The sequence below is a fragment of the Mirounga angustirostris genome, unplaced genomic scaffold (genome assembly GCF_029215605.1).
Source record: "Mirounga angustirostris isolate CCGP_5_RB_7025 unplaced genomic scaffold, mMirAng1.0.hap1 SCAF_5, whole genome shotgun sequence".
Lineage (NCBI taxonomy): Eukaryota > Metazoa > Chordata > Mammalia > Carnivora > Phocidae > Mirounga > Mirounga angustirostris.
Window position 1 is genome coordinate 14,131,705 of NW_026991713.1, and position 16,004 is coordinate 14,147,708.

At 47.0% G+C, this 16,004-nt stretch overlaps 1 protein-coding gene across 1 annotated transcript in view; it reads left to right on the forward strand.

Annotated features, from left to right (window-relative positions):
- Positions 1-16,004, forward strand: part of LOC135364280 (synapsin-3-like) — an 85,079-nt gene that overhangs the window by 41,134 nt on the left and 27,941 nt on the right. Inside the window, exon 3 of the mRNA XM_064590236.1 lies at positions 12,556-12,613. Within this exon, the coding sequence (XP_064446306.1) occupies positions 12,556-12,613 (58 nt within the window). The remainder of the gene's footprint in view (positions 1-12,555; positions 12,614-16,004) is intronic.

Below are 16,004 nucleotides of genomic sequence, written 5' to 3' on the forward strand. Positions count from 1 at the left end.
TATTTTCCACCACCAGACATTGTGCTAAATAGTTTTCTAATTCAGTCCTTCCAATGACTGTATGGAGCACTTTTACTATTCTCATTTTATAAATAAGGAACACTGAGGCTCTGAGCCCAAAATCAAAACGATGTCCGTGGCATCTGGGATCCAGCTCAAACCATTCTGGACGCCCCTGTTCCTCGGCATTTTTCCCACTCCCACCTGAGCCCTCCTCCTGTGTGTGAGGGCACTGGCCTACAGAGCCTGCTCGGGAGGCGCACGCATGTACACACCCACACACGCCCAGTGTCTGAGAGCCGTGGGAGGAGACAGGGTGGCAGGACTCCATGTAACAGCACTGCAGCCAAGCACAGGATCCCGGTGACCTCACCCTCGGAGGAAAGTGCCCCACCTCAAGCCAGGCAGCCCCACCCTGCTGGAGCCCCATGGGCAGCTGGAACGATAAGGTGCCAGGAGGAAAAGGGGTTCCTGTAGCCATCCAGACACTCGTGATCTCGGGTTTGGGAATTAGATCCTTCGTAGAAATTGCCTTTGGGCTATTTTCCTCTTTTTAAGGCTCCAGCAGGATTTTTTTCTGCTCTTTCCCCCTGTGTTTTGATAGTAAATATGTGATTTCCTAACACATGTCAGACATGTTTCCCAAGAGAGTTAAAATGGGAAGGAAGATAAAATGCAGAGAACTCAGGGCTGGCAGGTGGCAGGTCGGGACTGAAGTCCCAGCTCTGCCACTCATCAGTTCTGTGGTCTTGGCCAAGCCGCTTTACCTTTCTGAGCCTCAGTTTCCTTATCTGTAAAGTGGGAATCATAATGCCACCACTGTCACCAACCCCTGAGCTCACAGGAATGTTAAAGGCTCCAGTGAGAGCCCATTGTTCCTCTCCCTCCTGGGCGTCGTTCCATTTGTCTCGTTTGTTTGCCTGTGCTGTGGTCCTGTGCCAAAGCATAAGCCCCAGGAGGGTAGGGCTTAGGCCTCCCTTGTTTGAACACCATGTTGCCGGCGGCCAGTACAGTACCTGGCACAAGGTAAGAGAGGCTACACGGATGCTTTAATCAATGAACAAATAGATGCTCTTGCCAAAGGCTGATATTACTGTTATGGGAGAGTGCAGGGTCGAGGATACCCTGGGGAGAGTCTTTCTCAGAAAAGACTCAACTGCCCTGGAATTCAAGAAGAGTACCTGATGTCCCTGCTATGCCCAAGGCTCCCCCTCCTCTTTGTTCAGCTGGTAGCTCAGAGTCTCCAGCCTCCACTTGAGGGGGCTGAACAGCTTCAGGCTGCTTTGACTAAAGGCATGAGGACTGCAGGGCATCTTGGCAGGCCCCTCGAAATCTCGCAGTGGGTCTAATTGGCCTCGTGGTGACCAGGACATTGTGCTTCCCACTGTGCCACCTACAGGGGGTATTTGAACTCAGAGCTGGCATCACCAGCAGTGGCTTTGGGGTAGGGTTGCTGGATTCAGCAAATAAAAATATAGGACCCCCAGTTAATACTTAGATAAATAATAAATCAGTTTACCTCCTGCAATATTTGGTATAGACTTATACCATAAATATATACTTATACATATAGAATTATTCACTGTTTATCCAAAATTCAAATTTAACTGGGTAACCTGTATTTTATCTAGATAACCTATTTATGGGGGATGGCAATGAGAGTTGCCACCATCTCAGCCCTGCTAACATGGGCCCAGTGAGAGGCTAGCCTTTGCACTTCCTTGCTTTCTGGTTGGAGAACCAAAGCAGGCTCCCCTATTGACCCCATTCTCAGAGAGCAGCTTTCCCTGCCTGTGACAATGACTGAGGATTGTCAGTCACCGGCAGGGAGGGAGAAAAACTAGTAGACAGTCCCAAGGCAGACTGCCTGGGTCCCTTCTCCCTCTCACTTACGTGACCTTGGGAAGTCTGACCTCCGGAACTTCACATTCCTCAGCCGTGAGGAAGGATCATGCTGTATCTTTTGTGAACGGTCATTGCAAAGATTAGAGATGATGGCTCGGGTGGGGCTGCTACAGGACTTAGCTTGTCATAACAGGAATTGAAATGGTAACTGTATTAACAATTAATTGCAATTACTAATTGCTGATGAATATAATGGTGCTGGAAGCCAGGGGGAAGGAAGCCACTTGGCATGCTTCTCAGTTCAGCTGGATAGGCTCAAGGGCTGTCTTCCAGAAGCCCTGGAGGAGGGGTGTCTGGATGCTGGTAAGCTGGCAGGCACCCTACCTATGAGGATGAGAAGATGGGGGTCTGGCTTGGTCCGCTCCTCCTAGACTTGCTTGGGGGGCTCACAACGGAGACACGTACCTCTCTGTGGAAGAGATGTGGGTCTGGGAAACAATTCTTACATCTACCCCCACCACTTCCTCTACCCCTAAACCTCTCCTTGAACAAGGCAGGCCTTGGCTGTTGCCAGTGGGGAAATGCAGGGATGGAAGGGAGAGGGAGAAAGGAAAGGCCTAATACCACCTTCCTCCTCACTTCATTCAACAACTCACACAGGCCACCCAACACCACCTAGAGTGGCTCTGGACTTCTGGACTCATCCCTTCCACTCTGGGCACCTGCCGGGCACTCCTGCCCCTCCCCCTTGCCTCCCTGGCCCTGGCCCTGGTGCCTGGGGGAGGGGAGGGGCCTTGGGCATTCCCCAGCAGCCTGCCTAGTCGCCTGGAGACAGGCTCCGTTTTCCCAGGCCCGGCCCCTTTTATCAGGGAGACAATGTGCGCACACAGTGAGGGCCTTGTGTGGCACCCAAGCCCCAAGCCCTTTGACTTGAGGAATTTTTCAAGTGCTGACCTCTCTCCGTGAGGTCTTCCTGCTGTCCAATCCTGAGGCCTGGTGCCCCTGCTGCTTCCTACCCAGCTCTTTCAGGGAGAGAGAGAGAGGGAGGGGGAAAACAGTGAAGAGCTGTCTCTCGCCTGGTAGAGTCTTCACCCTCTGAAACTGGCTAGAAAATCTGGGGGAAATGTCTTTGAGCAGAAGGGAATGTGGGGAGAAATCTGATAGATGCTGTTTCTTACAGATTACTCCCTTCTCTGCTGATGCTATAGGATCATAGTGGAGCCACTGTTCTCTCTGGGCCTCAGTTTCCTCATAAGTCAAATGATGATGGACTAAGATCACATTCCCCAAAATACTGTTTCTATCAGAACGACATTCAGATTCCCAGGCACCACCCTACACCTTCCGTAATAGAGTTCTTTGTTTGCAAGAAAAAGAAATAGACTTTGGCTGACTTAGTTAAAATGGGGATGTTTTGGATGTGGGAGGCTCACAGAATCTAAAGGAAATACGAAGACTCAAGTCTTGGAGAGACCAGGACTCAGGGCTCCACTGGGATCTAGGAGGCTGGAAGTTGTGGACAGCCTTCTCTAGAGAAGTCAGCTCCTGTTCTCCTCCAGCCATGTGCCTCTCTGTTCACAAATCAAATACCTGGGGAAGAACAAGCCTGGCTGTTTCCACAGTGTGTCCCGGGACAGTCCCACCAAGACCGTGTGCAACAGAGCTGCTTGGTTCCTTCAGCGCAAATGCAGATGGAGGCGCTGTTGCTGGAAGTTCAGATGGGTGCAGGACAGGCCCTTAGAACTACTGAATCAGAATATCTAGAGTGGAGCTGGGAAACGTTTTTTTTTTTTTTAAACGATGATGAGCCAAGTTTAGAAACCTCTGAGTTAGAGGACTTTTTTCATGTGGCTTCCAACTGGTGGAGCTGGGAACAGCAGGGCCACCTAAGCAGGAGATCTATTTCAGCTCAATATATAGAATGGCAAAGTCATCCAAAGATCAAGTGGGCTGCCCAGTGACAGAGTGAGCTCCCCATCACTTGCAGGTGTTCAGGCACGACTGGGCTGGCCATTTGGAAAGAATGTTGCAGAAGAGGCCCTGGCTATAAAGGGGTTGGTCTGTAAGCCCTTACAGGAGTCTTGAGCCTAAAGCTTTGTGTTTTTTCCTCTGTGACCTTATGTCTCAGTCACTTCTCTGACCTTGCCTTGCTTTTCTCCGAAGAGCTCAACTGTTCACCTTGTAAGTCTCCCCTCTTCCTCCAAAGCATGGTTTTCTTGCCCTGGTCCTCTGAATGACCTTTTCAGTTGAGTCCCTCAGATGCCATGGCTTTCTTAGCAATAGCTGTTTCAGTGCTGGAGTCTACAGACTTCATCCTGCCTGGTTACAGGCTTGCCCTGGGGGAGGCAGGTCACTGGGCAGATGCCAGCCTCATTACAGAACGTCTCTTCTCCTGGGGCCTGTGGAAGCCTGCCTGGGATGTGTTTCCTCGGCAGGAGGGAGGCTGTCTATAATGGTAAGAGAGGATGGTGCTTTGTGTCCATTTTCCTGACCTCCCACCCTGGATCTTCAGGAGGGGTAAGGGTGCGGGTTTCCTGAAGATTTGCCCTTGAGCTAATTGCCATCTTCAGAATGGAATTAGTTAAATTAGGGGTTGCCCGTGCAGCTGCTTACAGGAGACAAGATGGGCAGGGAGAGAAGGGGCAGGTGGTAGGAAAAGGCACAAGCATAGAGAAATATTTCACTGCTCCAAGGAAAACAACAGCACATGCTTTATGACAAATGGTATCTGCCACTTGGTTTCAGCTTCAGCAAGACGATGGAACATTGGGGTCTGTGTTGGGCGTGAGAACTGGTGTCCGCTCTGAAGGCAGCAGCTGCAGTTCACTCACCCAGTTGTTAACCATGCAGGAATAAGGGGCTGGTGTTGCCAAGTCATTGATTTTTCAAGGGCAGTCAGAAATCTGAATTTTTTGTACGAATTTTCTATTTTAAAATTGTAAGCCTATAATTTAAGTCCAAAATAAGACTGTGGACTTCATGAAATTTACCAATTGGTAACTTCTGCTAAAGAAGACAGAATTCAGGATAAATATGCAATCTAGCTCTTCTTCTGGGTCTGTCTCCCAGCTAGACTGTATGCACCATGATGGCAGGAGGGCTGTTTTGTTTAGTGCAATACCTAGGGTCTAGCACAATGCTGGGGACATAGTGAACCTTGGGTAGATGGGTGGGTGGGTGGGTGGATGGGTGCATGGTTGGTTGGATGGAGAGATAGAAGGGTAAATGGATGGATGGATGGATGGATGGATGGATGGAGAGGAGGAGGGAAGGATGGATAGAAAATAACTTTTCTAAGTCTTTTCCTTCTGTGCCCCGTCCTTCATACCTTGACAGGCCCACACCTCCTTTCTAAATCAAACACTTAATATTCTCACATGCCCTTCTCGTCCTCCTATATCATTTAAATCCCTTTTCTGAAATGATCAGATATTAGTCATTTGCACCTTGGTATGAATTACCTTTCAGTGTATTTATTACCTTTCCCATGGGCATTTCCCCAGATGGGCACTTAGAGGATGCTCATTAAATATATGTTTGCTGAGGGAATGGCTTAGCCTTCTAAATATTAACAAACTCTCTTTGTGTAATAAAGATTGTGAACTTTCAGATATCTGTAGGAATGAGGGTGACACAGTGTAGTGTCTTTGGCAAGGAGAGGGGTAAGTACTGAGATGACGTTCTAGCCTGATTTCTGCAGTTATGGTGAATAGGTGGCTGATGATTTCCTCCTACTGGGTAGGAAGAGGAGATCCCAGAGAGCAGTCCAGGCAGGTTCCCATTATGCTAGACTTCATGAAGCAGGAGTTCTTAGAGCAAGGAAGATACTGCCACCTTCCTCCTCTTGGAGAGAGGAAATGACACGTCACTTCCCCAGGGACGACCCAACTGACCTCAGCCTTCTCCCCATCCTGGCGAAGGTCAGGAGGGAAAGAGATGAACATTAAACACCTGCCATGTGTCGGGATGTGTCAACGGTAGCATTCATGAGCACTCACACATGAAAGGGGCTTGGGAAGGTTGATGTCTGTCTGAGGCCGCACCAGGAGATAAACAGCAGAGCTGGACGGGACCTGAGTCTGTCTCTGATGCTAGCAGTGCCCACTGACCTCTCTACCTGGAGAGGAGGAGTTCCACCTTTGCAGCCACCAGCGAGCAGCACACGCACTAGCACATTTTGGGCAGGTTCCCAGAGTCCTCCAAATCTGCATCCTCATGTAAGCTTCATGCTAACCCTGTGGGTAGTCTTCCTGTCCCTGTTCTACAGATGAAGAGGTAAGGGTTTGTCCAAAATCATGTAGCAGGTGCCGCAGCTGCCAATTCAAATCTGGGTCTTCTGCTCCATGCCTGTTGCTCATTTTCCTGCACATTTAGGATATGCCCCAGGAGAATTTATCATCTCCCTGAGCACCCCCAGCCCCTGCCCAACTCGTTTGCCCTTGTCTGTGCCTTTCACACATACACATCCAGACCCTCTCACATTCATCTTGGTAGCCCTTGGCCTTGGCAAAGGAGAGGACCCAGATATTAGATACATGGATGGATGAACTGGGCCACTCACCAGGGAAGTGGCCCCTGACCCTTAGACTAGGCTGGGTGTGCCTTTTGTGGGGTGACCTGGCTCTTTGGGCTGATGCCCTGTGTGGTCATTGTCCATTTATGAGTCTCTCCCTCCTGTTAGGTGGTAAGCTCCCCTGAGGCCAAGAACTTCCTTAGAGCCTGCAGGCCCTGGCCTGTAGTGGATGGTCAATAAATACATGTTCAGCATCTCCTGAAGAAGCCTTCCATGACAACCTGAGTCAAATCTTCTCTGCTTTCCACATCTTATCCTCCATCCCTTTCTGTATTTTTTTTTTTAAAGATTTTATTTATTTATTCATGAGAGACAGAGAGAGAGAGAGGCAGAGGGAGAAGCAGGCTCCCAAGGAGCAGGGAGCCCGATGCGGGACTCGATCCCAGGACGCTGGGATCATGACCTGAGCTGAAGGCAGACGCCCAACCATCTGAGCCACCCAGGCGCCCCGCTTTGTATATTTTATTCTCAGTAGTCACCAGTTCTTTTTCACCTGGTTAGTTTTCTGACTTCTGGGAGCGTGAGCTCTCCAAGAGCAGGCACCATGTCAGCCTTTTCCCCTTACACCTGGTAAGGTGCCTGGTCCCCATGAGGCTCAGTAGATAGTGATTGCATAAGGGAGTGAATGGTGACCAGACCTACCCATGAAAATCTCCTTTCCTGTTGCTGTCAGAAGCCAATGAGGGGACATTTGTCACATCCTGTGGCCTAGGGCTCTAGTTTCTTACATCCATAGATCCCCATATAGGTGCAAGGGGCCTGGCCACCCTCAGAGGGTCCCTCCCCTGCCTGACTCACTGGAGTTCCCTAATTGCAAGGTGGGATGGAGAGTCTGCGCCATCACTGGAGGATCCCCTCTAGCAGTGGGAAGGGGCAGGCAGATTAGCTATACTTTCGAGTAAATAATGGAGCTAGAATTGATCTCTGAATTGGACCTCTGTGTTCAAAGGTCCTGCTTTTGTCACACCTCCCTCCAGCCACGGTGCCATGTGACCCTCCTCATCTTACTGACTGGGAAAGCCTTGGGCATGTCTACCTTCGATGGTTTCCTGCATGGTCCATACTCCATCTCCCCCTGTTTAAGTCCAGGTGACAAATAAGCAATGAACAGGAGACTCCCCTCCTGGGGCCAGATCCCTGCATCCCCGCCCTCCCTCCCCCTACAGGGGTCACCTGTGGGAAGAGGGCTGTGCCTGAGACAGAAAATTCCTGACCCCTCCTCCCTGGGAAGGACCCAGCCAAGGCCCAGCCACATTGACTCTACATCCCAGACATATTTATTAGGAGGGTGCTGCTTGGACACAGGTGGATCCTGTTTGCGCTAATTCTCTTCCTTCTGGCCCTGCTGTCGTCATGAAAGAGCTCTGTACCCCCTCCTCATAAATCTCTCTCACACACCACTTCCCGCCTCCCCAAACTTGGGATTTCCCACCCCAGGCAGCGCTTGTTTTATAATATTCTCCTTCCTGGTGCCTCTGATGTGGCAGTAAAATACGAGACCACCCACAGAGAAGGAAGCTTCCTGGAATCAAGAGTTTCCCCCACCCCCTTCCCAAGGCCAAGGCCTTGAGTGATTGGCTGGGATAGTCAGGGAACTCATTATGAGAATAAACATATTAGGGCATTGGGAAGAGGTCTGCATTAGAGAGACCGCCTTTGGGCACAATGAGGCCGTCCGTTTTGCCTGAGGTCAAACAGCCAGGCAATTACAAAGGCGGCAACCCCAGCCCCCAAGGCATCTAAAATTCCAGACCATCCCTACCCTTCCCTCTGCCAGACAGGACTGTTCAGAGGCAGCTCAAGCCTGAATGAGCCCCCGGCAAGGAGGCAGCAGTCTGTGTGGCCTGTCAGGAGACAGACTTCTGACTCCCAGCCAGGCAGGGGGATGGACTGCCTGACCCTAAGCTTCAGCCTGAGTCCATCTGCCAGGCTCTGCAGTAAACATTCCAGAGATGGGCAAAACAAGTGTTTCTCCTGGGAAGGTGAGGCCTTGTGAAAGCCTGGGCTGCTTGGGTAGTATTGGTATAGTGTAAAGCGTTCTCAGTTCTGGTTAGAATAGAGTTGAGGGCTACCCATCATTCAGGGTGGGCACTGTACAAGGACCCCACATCGTAATCAGTGCAGATTTGTAAGTGTATTACAACGGTGTACCAGTAGATGACAGTAAAGTGTCTGGAGGACAGGATACGCTACAGCTTATCCCTGGAAGACATTATTCATTTACCCAGTGAGCAAACATTTGTTAAACATGTGCCTTGTGCCCTGGCACTTTGTGCCAGATACTGGATTCAGTGAGCATTGAGACACAGTTTCAGGTTCCCAGGAGCTCTCAGACTAAGTGTACGGGGGCAAGGTAGAGACAAACACCGTGTGATTACATCAGGGAGTGATATGTGCTTTAATGGTTGTTAGTATAGAATGTGAGAACCCCAAGGAGGAACACCTAACCCAGCTTCATTGGGGGGGCACTTTCAAGGAAAACTTGATAAAGAAGGTGAGTGAAGATCTTGGAGGCAGCCAGGCAGTGAAGAACAAGACATCCTAAGCAGAGAGAACAGCCTGTGCAAAGGCTCAGGGGCGTAAAGTGTAGGACGAGGCTAGAGAATTGCAGGAAATTGAGTGTGTCTGTGAGGTGGGCAGAAAACCAGAGGAGAAATGGGTCAAGGTCAGCAGGATCCAGATCATGAAGGACACAGAGGGTCTGAACTGAACCCCCAAAATCTTGAAGTTCAAGATCTAACTCACCGGTGCCGCTTAGAAGTTTTATGTGTCTTTGAACAGGGACTTCTCCATCTGGAATGTGTGGGGACTGATTCCCACCCTACCTACTCTCAGGGTTGACATTAGGGTCAAATAGTAGGAGGGATGTGAAGGTACCTGCAGGCCTTATATACCAACGGCGTCAATTTATTATTATTATCAACCCCATCACTCATTGCACTGGTGGAACAGATCAAAGTGAGGTGAATCACATTTCTGTGTTGTAACTTCCGTGAGGGTAAGATTATGTTTTATTCGTGGATCCCCACCACACGACACCCACGGGCACAGAGAAAACAATAGTTCTTTGTTGTTGATTCTGTTTTAGGCCCTGGGCTGTGTACTTTGGAGCTTACTATCTATGTGCAGGAACTGTTCTGAGTGCTTTATACATCTTACCTTGGTTAATCTTTACAACAACCCTGTGAGTTAGTTACTAGCATCAACCCCACTTCCCAAATGTGGACACTGAAGCACATGGAGGTTGAGTGATTTACCCAAGGTTGCACAGTGAGTGGTAGAGCTGGGATTGCATCCATGTGGTTGCCCTAAGTCTACTACATTCTACTGCCTTGTTGCATACAGGATCAGGTGAATTTATAACTACAGCCTTGGCTGTAGATGTTATCACCCTTGACAAATGAGAAAACCATGACCTAGAGGAGTTAAGTACCTTGGCTTAGAACATGGGGTAAGTGAGCTATAGAGCTCAAATTTTGCCAAAGCCATGCTTTTTCCAGTGTACTAGTGATTGTTCTCATTAGTCACCCTTCTGAGGTCCCAGGCCCATCTAATACTTCTTTTAAACCCAAGCTAGACGGAACCTTGCCCTAACTCTGACTCCAGCCCTTACTAGCTGTACCCTTTCTGATGGCAAAGGAGGGCCCTGCAAATTGTACCCTTAGACCATGCACTGGATACATAGAACCCTAGAATTCCCTGCCCAAAGGGACCCTGGCCCAATTCCATGCCCTGTGTAGGCCAGTTCCCTGTCCATCCTCCCAAGGCATAGCCAAGGGAGAACTATTGACGGGGGCACGAGTGAAGAAATGAAGCATGGCAATGGGCTAGGCCATCCATGAGCCTGCACAAGAATCCTGGGTGGTGCAGGACAGAGAGGAGGGTGGGAAGAGAATTAGGGAGGACTGTAGGGACCAAGACATGGCAATCCACATGTTGCCTTATTCTGGGTAGAACTCTAAGAATTCCAAGAAGTCTAAATTCTGAACCTTCCAGGTTATTATGAAGTTATATTTGTCGAGGAAGGAAGACAGACATGTTTTATTTAAATGTTTGCTGGCTTTATTTATCGATTAAAAATATTATACATATGATACATAAGCCTCCATTTGTTCTTTTGCCCCAGGCCTCACAAATATTAGAGGTGGACTTATCCCAGTGTCTGTAGTTTGCTGACACTACCTTTAAAGATTTGTGATAAAATTCACAAACTATGTGGAAAAGTCCCCTTTGCATGAGCCTCACTGCACATGTTTTGTCAAACACCATGCCTGGAAGAAAAAGCAGGTCTTCCTTTCAAGTCACAATAACAGCTCCTATCCCACTAAAGTTTTGCTTAGTTGACAGCTAAGCCTGCGAACATTGTAAGAAAAAGTAATATTAATATTAGAGCTATCAGTCAGTGATTTGGGAAGTCTTGGAAAGAGATGAACTCCACTGGCATCAGCTAAGTGTAGATAGAGACTCTTTGGAAGCAGACAGACTGAAGCTTGGTCAGAGAATTTGTAGAAAGGATTCTTTCTTTCGTAAATGGCAGGTTGAAAAAATAGATGGCAACATGGATGTTCCAGGAAGAAGAATAGAAGAAGAAACTGAGAGGATTCTTGGATGTACTACTTACAAATTATTGACTAGAACTCAATCAAGTGGCCACATCTAGCTGAATGGAGAGTTGGGATCTTCATTCTTTTGTGTGTGTGTGCCAATCTGTAAACTTTCTTACTGTGGTGAAGAGGAGAATGGGTATTGGAACAAAGAGCCATCTCTACCCCAGAAAGTTTATGTAAATGCTTAACATGGTGCTCAGTTTACAGCAAGTGACTGAGAACTGTTAGTTTCTTCATACCCAAATCCAAAAGAGCAAATGGAAACTTGTATTACTTTTGCCTTGTGTGTGAGAGGACATCTAAACCCAAAGTACCCCAACATTTGCTGCTATTTTTCAGGGGTGAGCAAAAACATAGAAGTGGAATTAGAAAGCCGGATTCAAGTCCCTTAGGCAAAATATTTCATCTCTCTGGGTTTCAGTTTTCTCTTTTATAGAATGGAAATAATAATGCCTTCTTCGTGGTGGCGGTTGGAAGCATTAAATGAGAAAGGCTATATAGGTTAAAGCCTACAGCACAGTTTCTGGCATAGGGTAAATACTCAACAAGTGGGTTTTTTCCCATCTATCTCTTCACTCATTCACTCATTCAACATATATTAATTGAGCTCCTAATGTGTGTTAAGTACTCTGGTAGGTGTTGGGAGTATTTGTTCCTTACTTCAAGGAGCTGTGTTATAGTTTAGTGAGACACAGGCATTAAATGCAGTTACTGATTATAACTAATTATAATTGTAATAAGTACTATGAAAAAAGAGTATGAAAAAGAATCTATATGAGAAGAGAGATGAAGGGGCCAAGATTAGGGTGCTTACAGAGAAAAATTGGCAAGTGGATGGATTTGGGAAATAATTAGAATGTAGAATCAGTGGGAGGGGGGGAGAGAAAGAGATAACAAGAATGATGTCTATGTTTCCGCCTTGAGCAATGGGTAGATGGGATGCCATTTACTGAGAAGATAGAAGTAGGGGTACAGAGGAAAGATGATGAAAGGAAGGATGGATGGATGGATGGATGGATGGATGAACAGATGGATGGACGGACAGATGGATGGATAAAGAGATAGATGAGGGCTGCTTCCTTGGACAGATGGACAAATGGAGGAATGGGTAGATGGGTAGATAATTTATGGAGTATATAGAGTGTAACTATAAATAATAAAAATAAATAATTCTGCATTATTTATTTATGTAAGATTCCTTGTCTCATTTGATCCTTAAAATAATACTTAGAAATATGTCATGCAGCTATTAATATCTTCCTTTTACAGATTATAAAATTGAGACACAGGGAGGTCGAGCCACTTGGTAGAACCAGAACTTGAGTCTCCAATCTTCCCATCCAGTATTCTTTCCCCTCGCACACAGTACATACAAATAATGAGAAAATCATCAGTCAAGGTGGGAGGAGAGAGCATGAAGTTACAAATGTGTCTGACATGCACCTCTGGGGGCAAGGCCTTTGGGAGAAGGAAGAAAACAGTAAAGCAGTGTGCACCCTTACTCAGGAGCTCTCTTCCTTTCTTTCACAGGACCAAGTATTTTCATGGAAAGAAGGTGAATGGAGAAATTGAGATCCGAGTGGAGCAGGTAGGTTGGAGCTGGGTCTTCCGTGCTATCACCCTGATATTTTCCACAACTAGAGCCATTCCCAGGAGCAGCCTTGATCCTCATCTTATAAGGCTACCATGAGCCAAGATTATCAGAAAATCCTGGCTTATAACTGGGAGTTTTATTAAATCCAGAATTATTTAGTTTAATGGTTTTTGTTTTAGCAGCAGAACCTTTCTTCAAAGGAAATCTCAAGTAGGAGCCCATTGTACAAAATAGAGAAAAGTAGAGAAAAGGAAACTAATGAAATGGACATGGGGAACCCCAAAATCTGTCTGCTCCATTCTGTTCTACCTTCTCCCCATTTCCCCCATAGCCCCCAAGCCATCTCCTTGGAACTACTTGGGCTAGGCAGCACAGTGGGTTTGAATCCTGGCTCTCTCATTTAATAGGTATGGGGCAGGTGACTCAATCATTCTATGCTTCAATTTCCTTGTATCAGTGTTGTTGGGATTAAATTATTTAAAACTTCAAATGAGACCAGAATTACGAATACTGGCTCTTGTTATTACTGCTAATATAAATAGCCAGGCACCTCAATTTATGGGGAAAGAAACATGGACTTGCTCAAGGCTACATAGGAAGGCAGTGGCAGAATGAGGACTAGAACCTGTGACCTCCAGATCTAGGGCTTCTCCCATTCATTCAGTGAACACTTGTTGGGGACCTACTAAATGCCAAGCATGGTGCTCAGCCTTAGGAGAGCACATCAAAGCTTGGGCTCTGGAACCAGACTTCAGGTCTGAATCCCACTGCCACTCCTTACTAACTGTGCGACTTTGGTTGAGCAGTACTAAGCTCTTTGCAACTCAGTTTCTTCATCTGTACAATTGGGTAATAATAGCATCAATTTCATAGGGTGACTATGAGGATCAAATGAGTTAGTCTCCAAGTACTTGGAACAGTGCCTGGCACATACCAGGCACTTAGTAAATGTTACTCATTTATCATCATCATCATCATCATCAAAGACAAAGAGTTAATAAGATAGACAAGGTCCCTACTATAAGATGAACTCAGAAAAGTGCAGTAAGAAAATAGGGAGTGTGACTTTTTTAGTATTCTTTGAGTTTGGTGTGTTGGAGGAACAGAAAGCCTTTCTGAGCATCCAATTTGAGTTGGCTTAGTATTAAAACACCTTAAACTTGAATTTCAGTTTGATCCTGTGGCTTTCAAGTCAGTCCAATGTCTACTGGTTTTCCTTCCATGGCAAAGAGTACGTTATTTTTGTTCACTTAACAAATATTTGTCAAACATCTACCATGCTAACTCACTAACATGTGGGGAAGGAGGATATAGAAGCAGAGGCTCTGTCTCAATAAGTTTGTGGTCTAGGAAGGGAGGCAAGATAAGTCTTCACAGAACCTCAGTACAGGTGGAGTCCAGAAAAGAGAGGTCCAAACTCAGTGCTAAGGGCAACAGAAGCCACCACTAATTGGGGGAGTGAGAATAGCTCCAAGTGGGGGGGTATTTGGAAGGCGTCTTGAAGGATGGGTAGGATTTCAACAAGTGGATGTGGCAACATGAAGAGTAATGAGATGGAAGCAGTGTGAGCAAAGGTAAGGGGGCTGGAAGGGGTGTGGAATGGTGGGAGTCCAGTTTGGTTGAGTCCAAAATAGGACACATCATCTTCCCCTAGCCCCAACCTACTTGTCCTCCCAAGTTCCCTCTCAATAAAGAGTGACACCCTCTACCTTCCATGTTAGCTAGAAACCTGCGCAGGCTCCCTGCTGCCTCCCCTCCCTCCACCACTACACCCATTCAGCTAGTTGACTCCACATCCCATGTCTCCAGTCCATCCACCTCTCTCCATCTTTATTGCCTAGAGCCTTGGCTGGACAATCATTAGCTCTCATCCAATCTTCCTAACTCTACCTTTTTTACCCACTTCCAGATTATTTTTGCTACTAACACTGGAGTGATCTTTCTAAAAAAGCGTATAGTTTCTTTAAAGTGTTAGCTTTTTTAAAAAAAAAAAAAAGTTTATTTTTCTGAGAGAGAGAGAGCATGAGCTGGGGGGAGGGGCAGAGGGAGAGGGAGAAACAGACTCCCCACTGACCCAGGGGTTCGACACAGGGCTCAATCCCAGGATCCTGAGATCATGACCCCAGCCGAAGGCAGACAACCAACTGAGCCACCCAAGAGCCCCTAAAGTGTTAGCTTTTATTTATTTATTTATTTATTTATTTTTAAAGATTTTATTTGTCAGAAGATAGAGACCAGCACAAGCAGGGGGAGCAGCAGGCAGAGGGGAAGCAGGCTCCTTGCTGAGCAAGGAGCCCCAAGTGGGACTTGATCCCAGGACCCTGGGATCATGACCTTAGCCGAAGGCAGACGCTTAACCGACTGAGCCACCCAGGCATCCCAAAGTGTTAGCTTTTAAATCCCTTCCTCAAAGACTCCTCCTCTCACACCTTGATCTAATCAGCTAACCTGGTTATTCCTTATCATAACACTGAACTTGTCCTTCCCCGCCCTTATCCGTATATATAGGTGTGGGATTATTTGCATGAGCATAGAGGCCATGGCTATTTGGATCTCACTTTGTTAAGTAGCACAGGACCAGAACTAAAGAAATACTTGCAGAATGAATAACTGATAGATTCCACAGATTCCAGGCTGCTTGTCAGTTTCCAAGGGAGATAAATTACTGCTTCTTAATCCCCCTCAAAAATCTGGTTTTTCCATAAACCATCTGGTAAATGCTCAGTTGCCAATTTAGCTAGCCCTATCTTATCCCATTTGTGAAAACCCCAGAGGCATGTTTTAATTTTACCCATTTATCTCAGTGATGCCCCTGGCCCAACTTATGGGTATAAAATCTATAGGGCATCATCAGGAATTGCTCTAAGAATAACTCACCCAGGGGCTCTGGAAACGCTCAGCCAATCTATGAAGGCTGCAATCATATTGGAAAACATTGGCTAATTTAGAGTCATCCTGATTTCGAGCCATCCGCCTTCATAGAAGCCAGAAGGCAAATTAGCCAGGAGACCAAATAGCAGGTCATTTGGGCATTTTTCCCTGAAAGACATGCCTTCCTAAACCCATCTTAGAATCTGAATTGTTTGCCTTTATCCATGTGGATGAATGGGCGGGTCACAAAGCAACCCCCCAGGAATCTCACATGTATTCTCTCATACTTGGGAAAAGTCTTAGGATGGAAGCCACTGTTTAGTCTGAGCTGGTCTCACATTTTGGAAGTCTGTCTCCCAACTAAGGGCCAAATTAACCAGATAATTGCACTGTCTGGGTTTTGCTGGACAGAGCGAATGAGTTAGTTGTGGTTGGCCTAGAGGAAGCCTCCGCCCCTTCTCTCCACCCTCTTCCCCCCAAGTTCAAAAACTGTTTGCCTCAGCTGTTGCAGAGC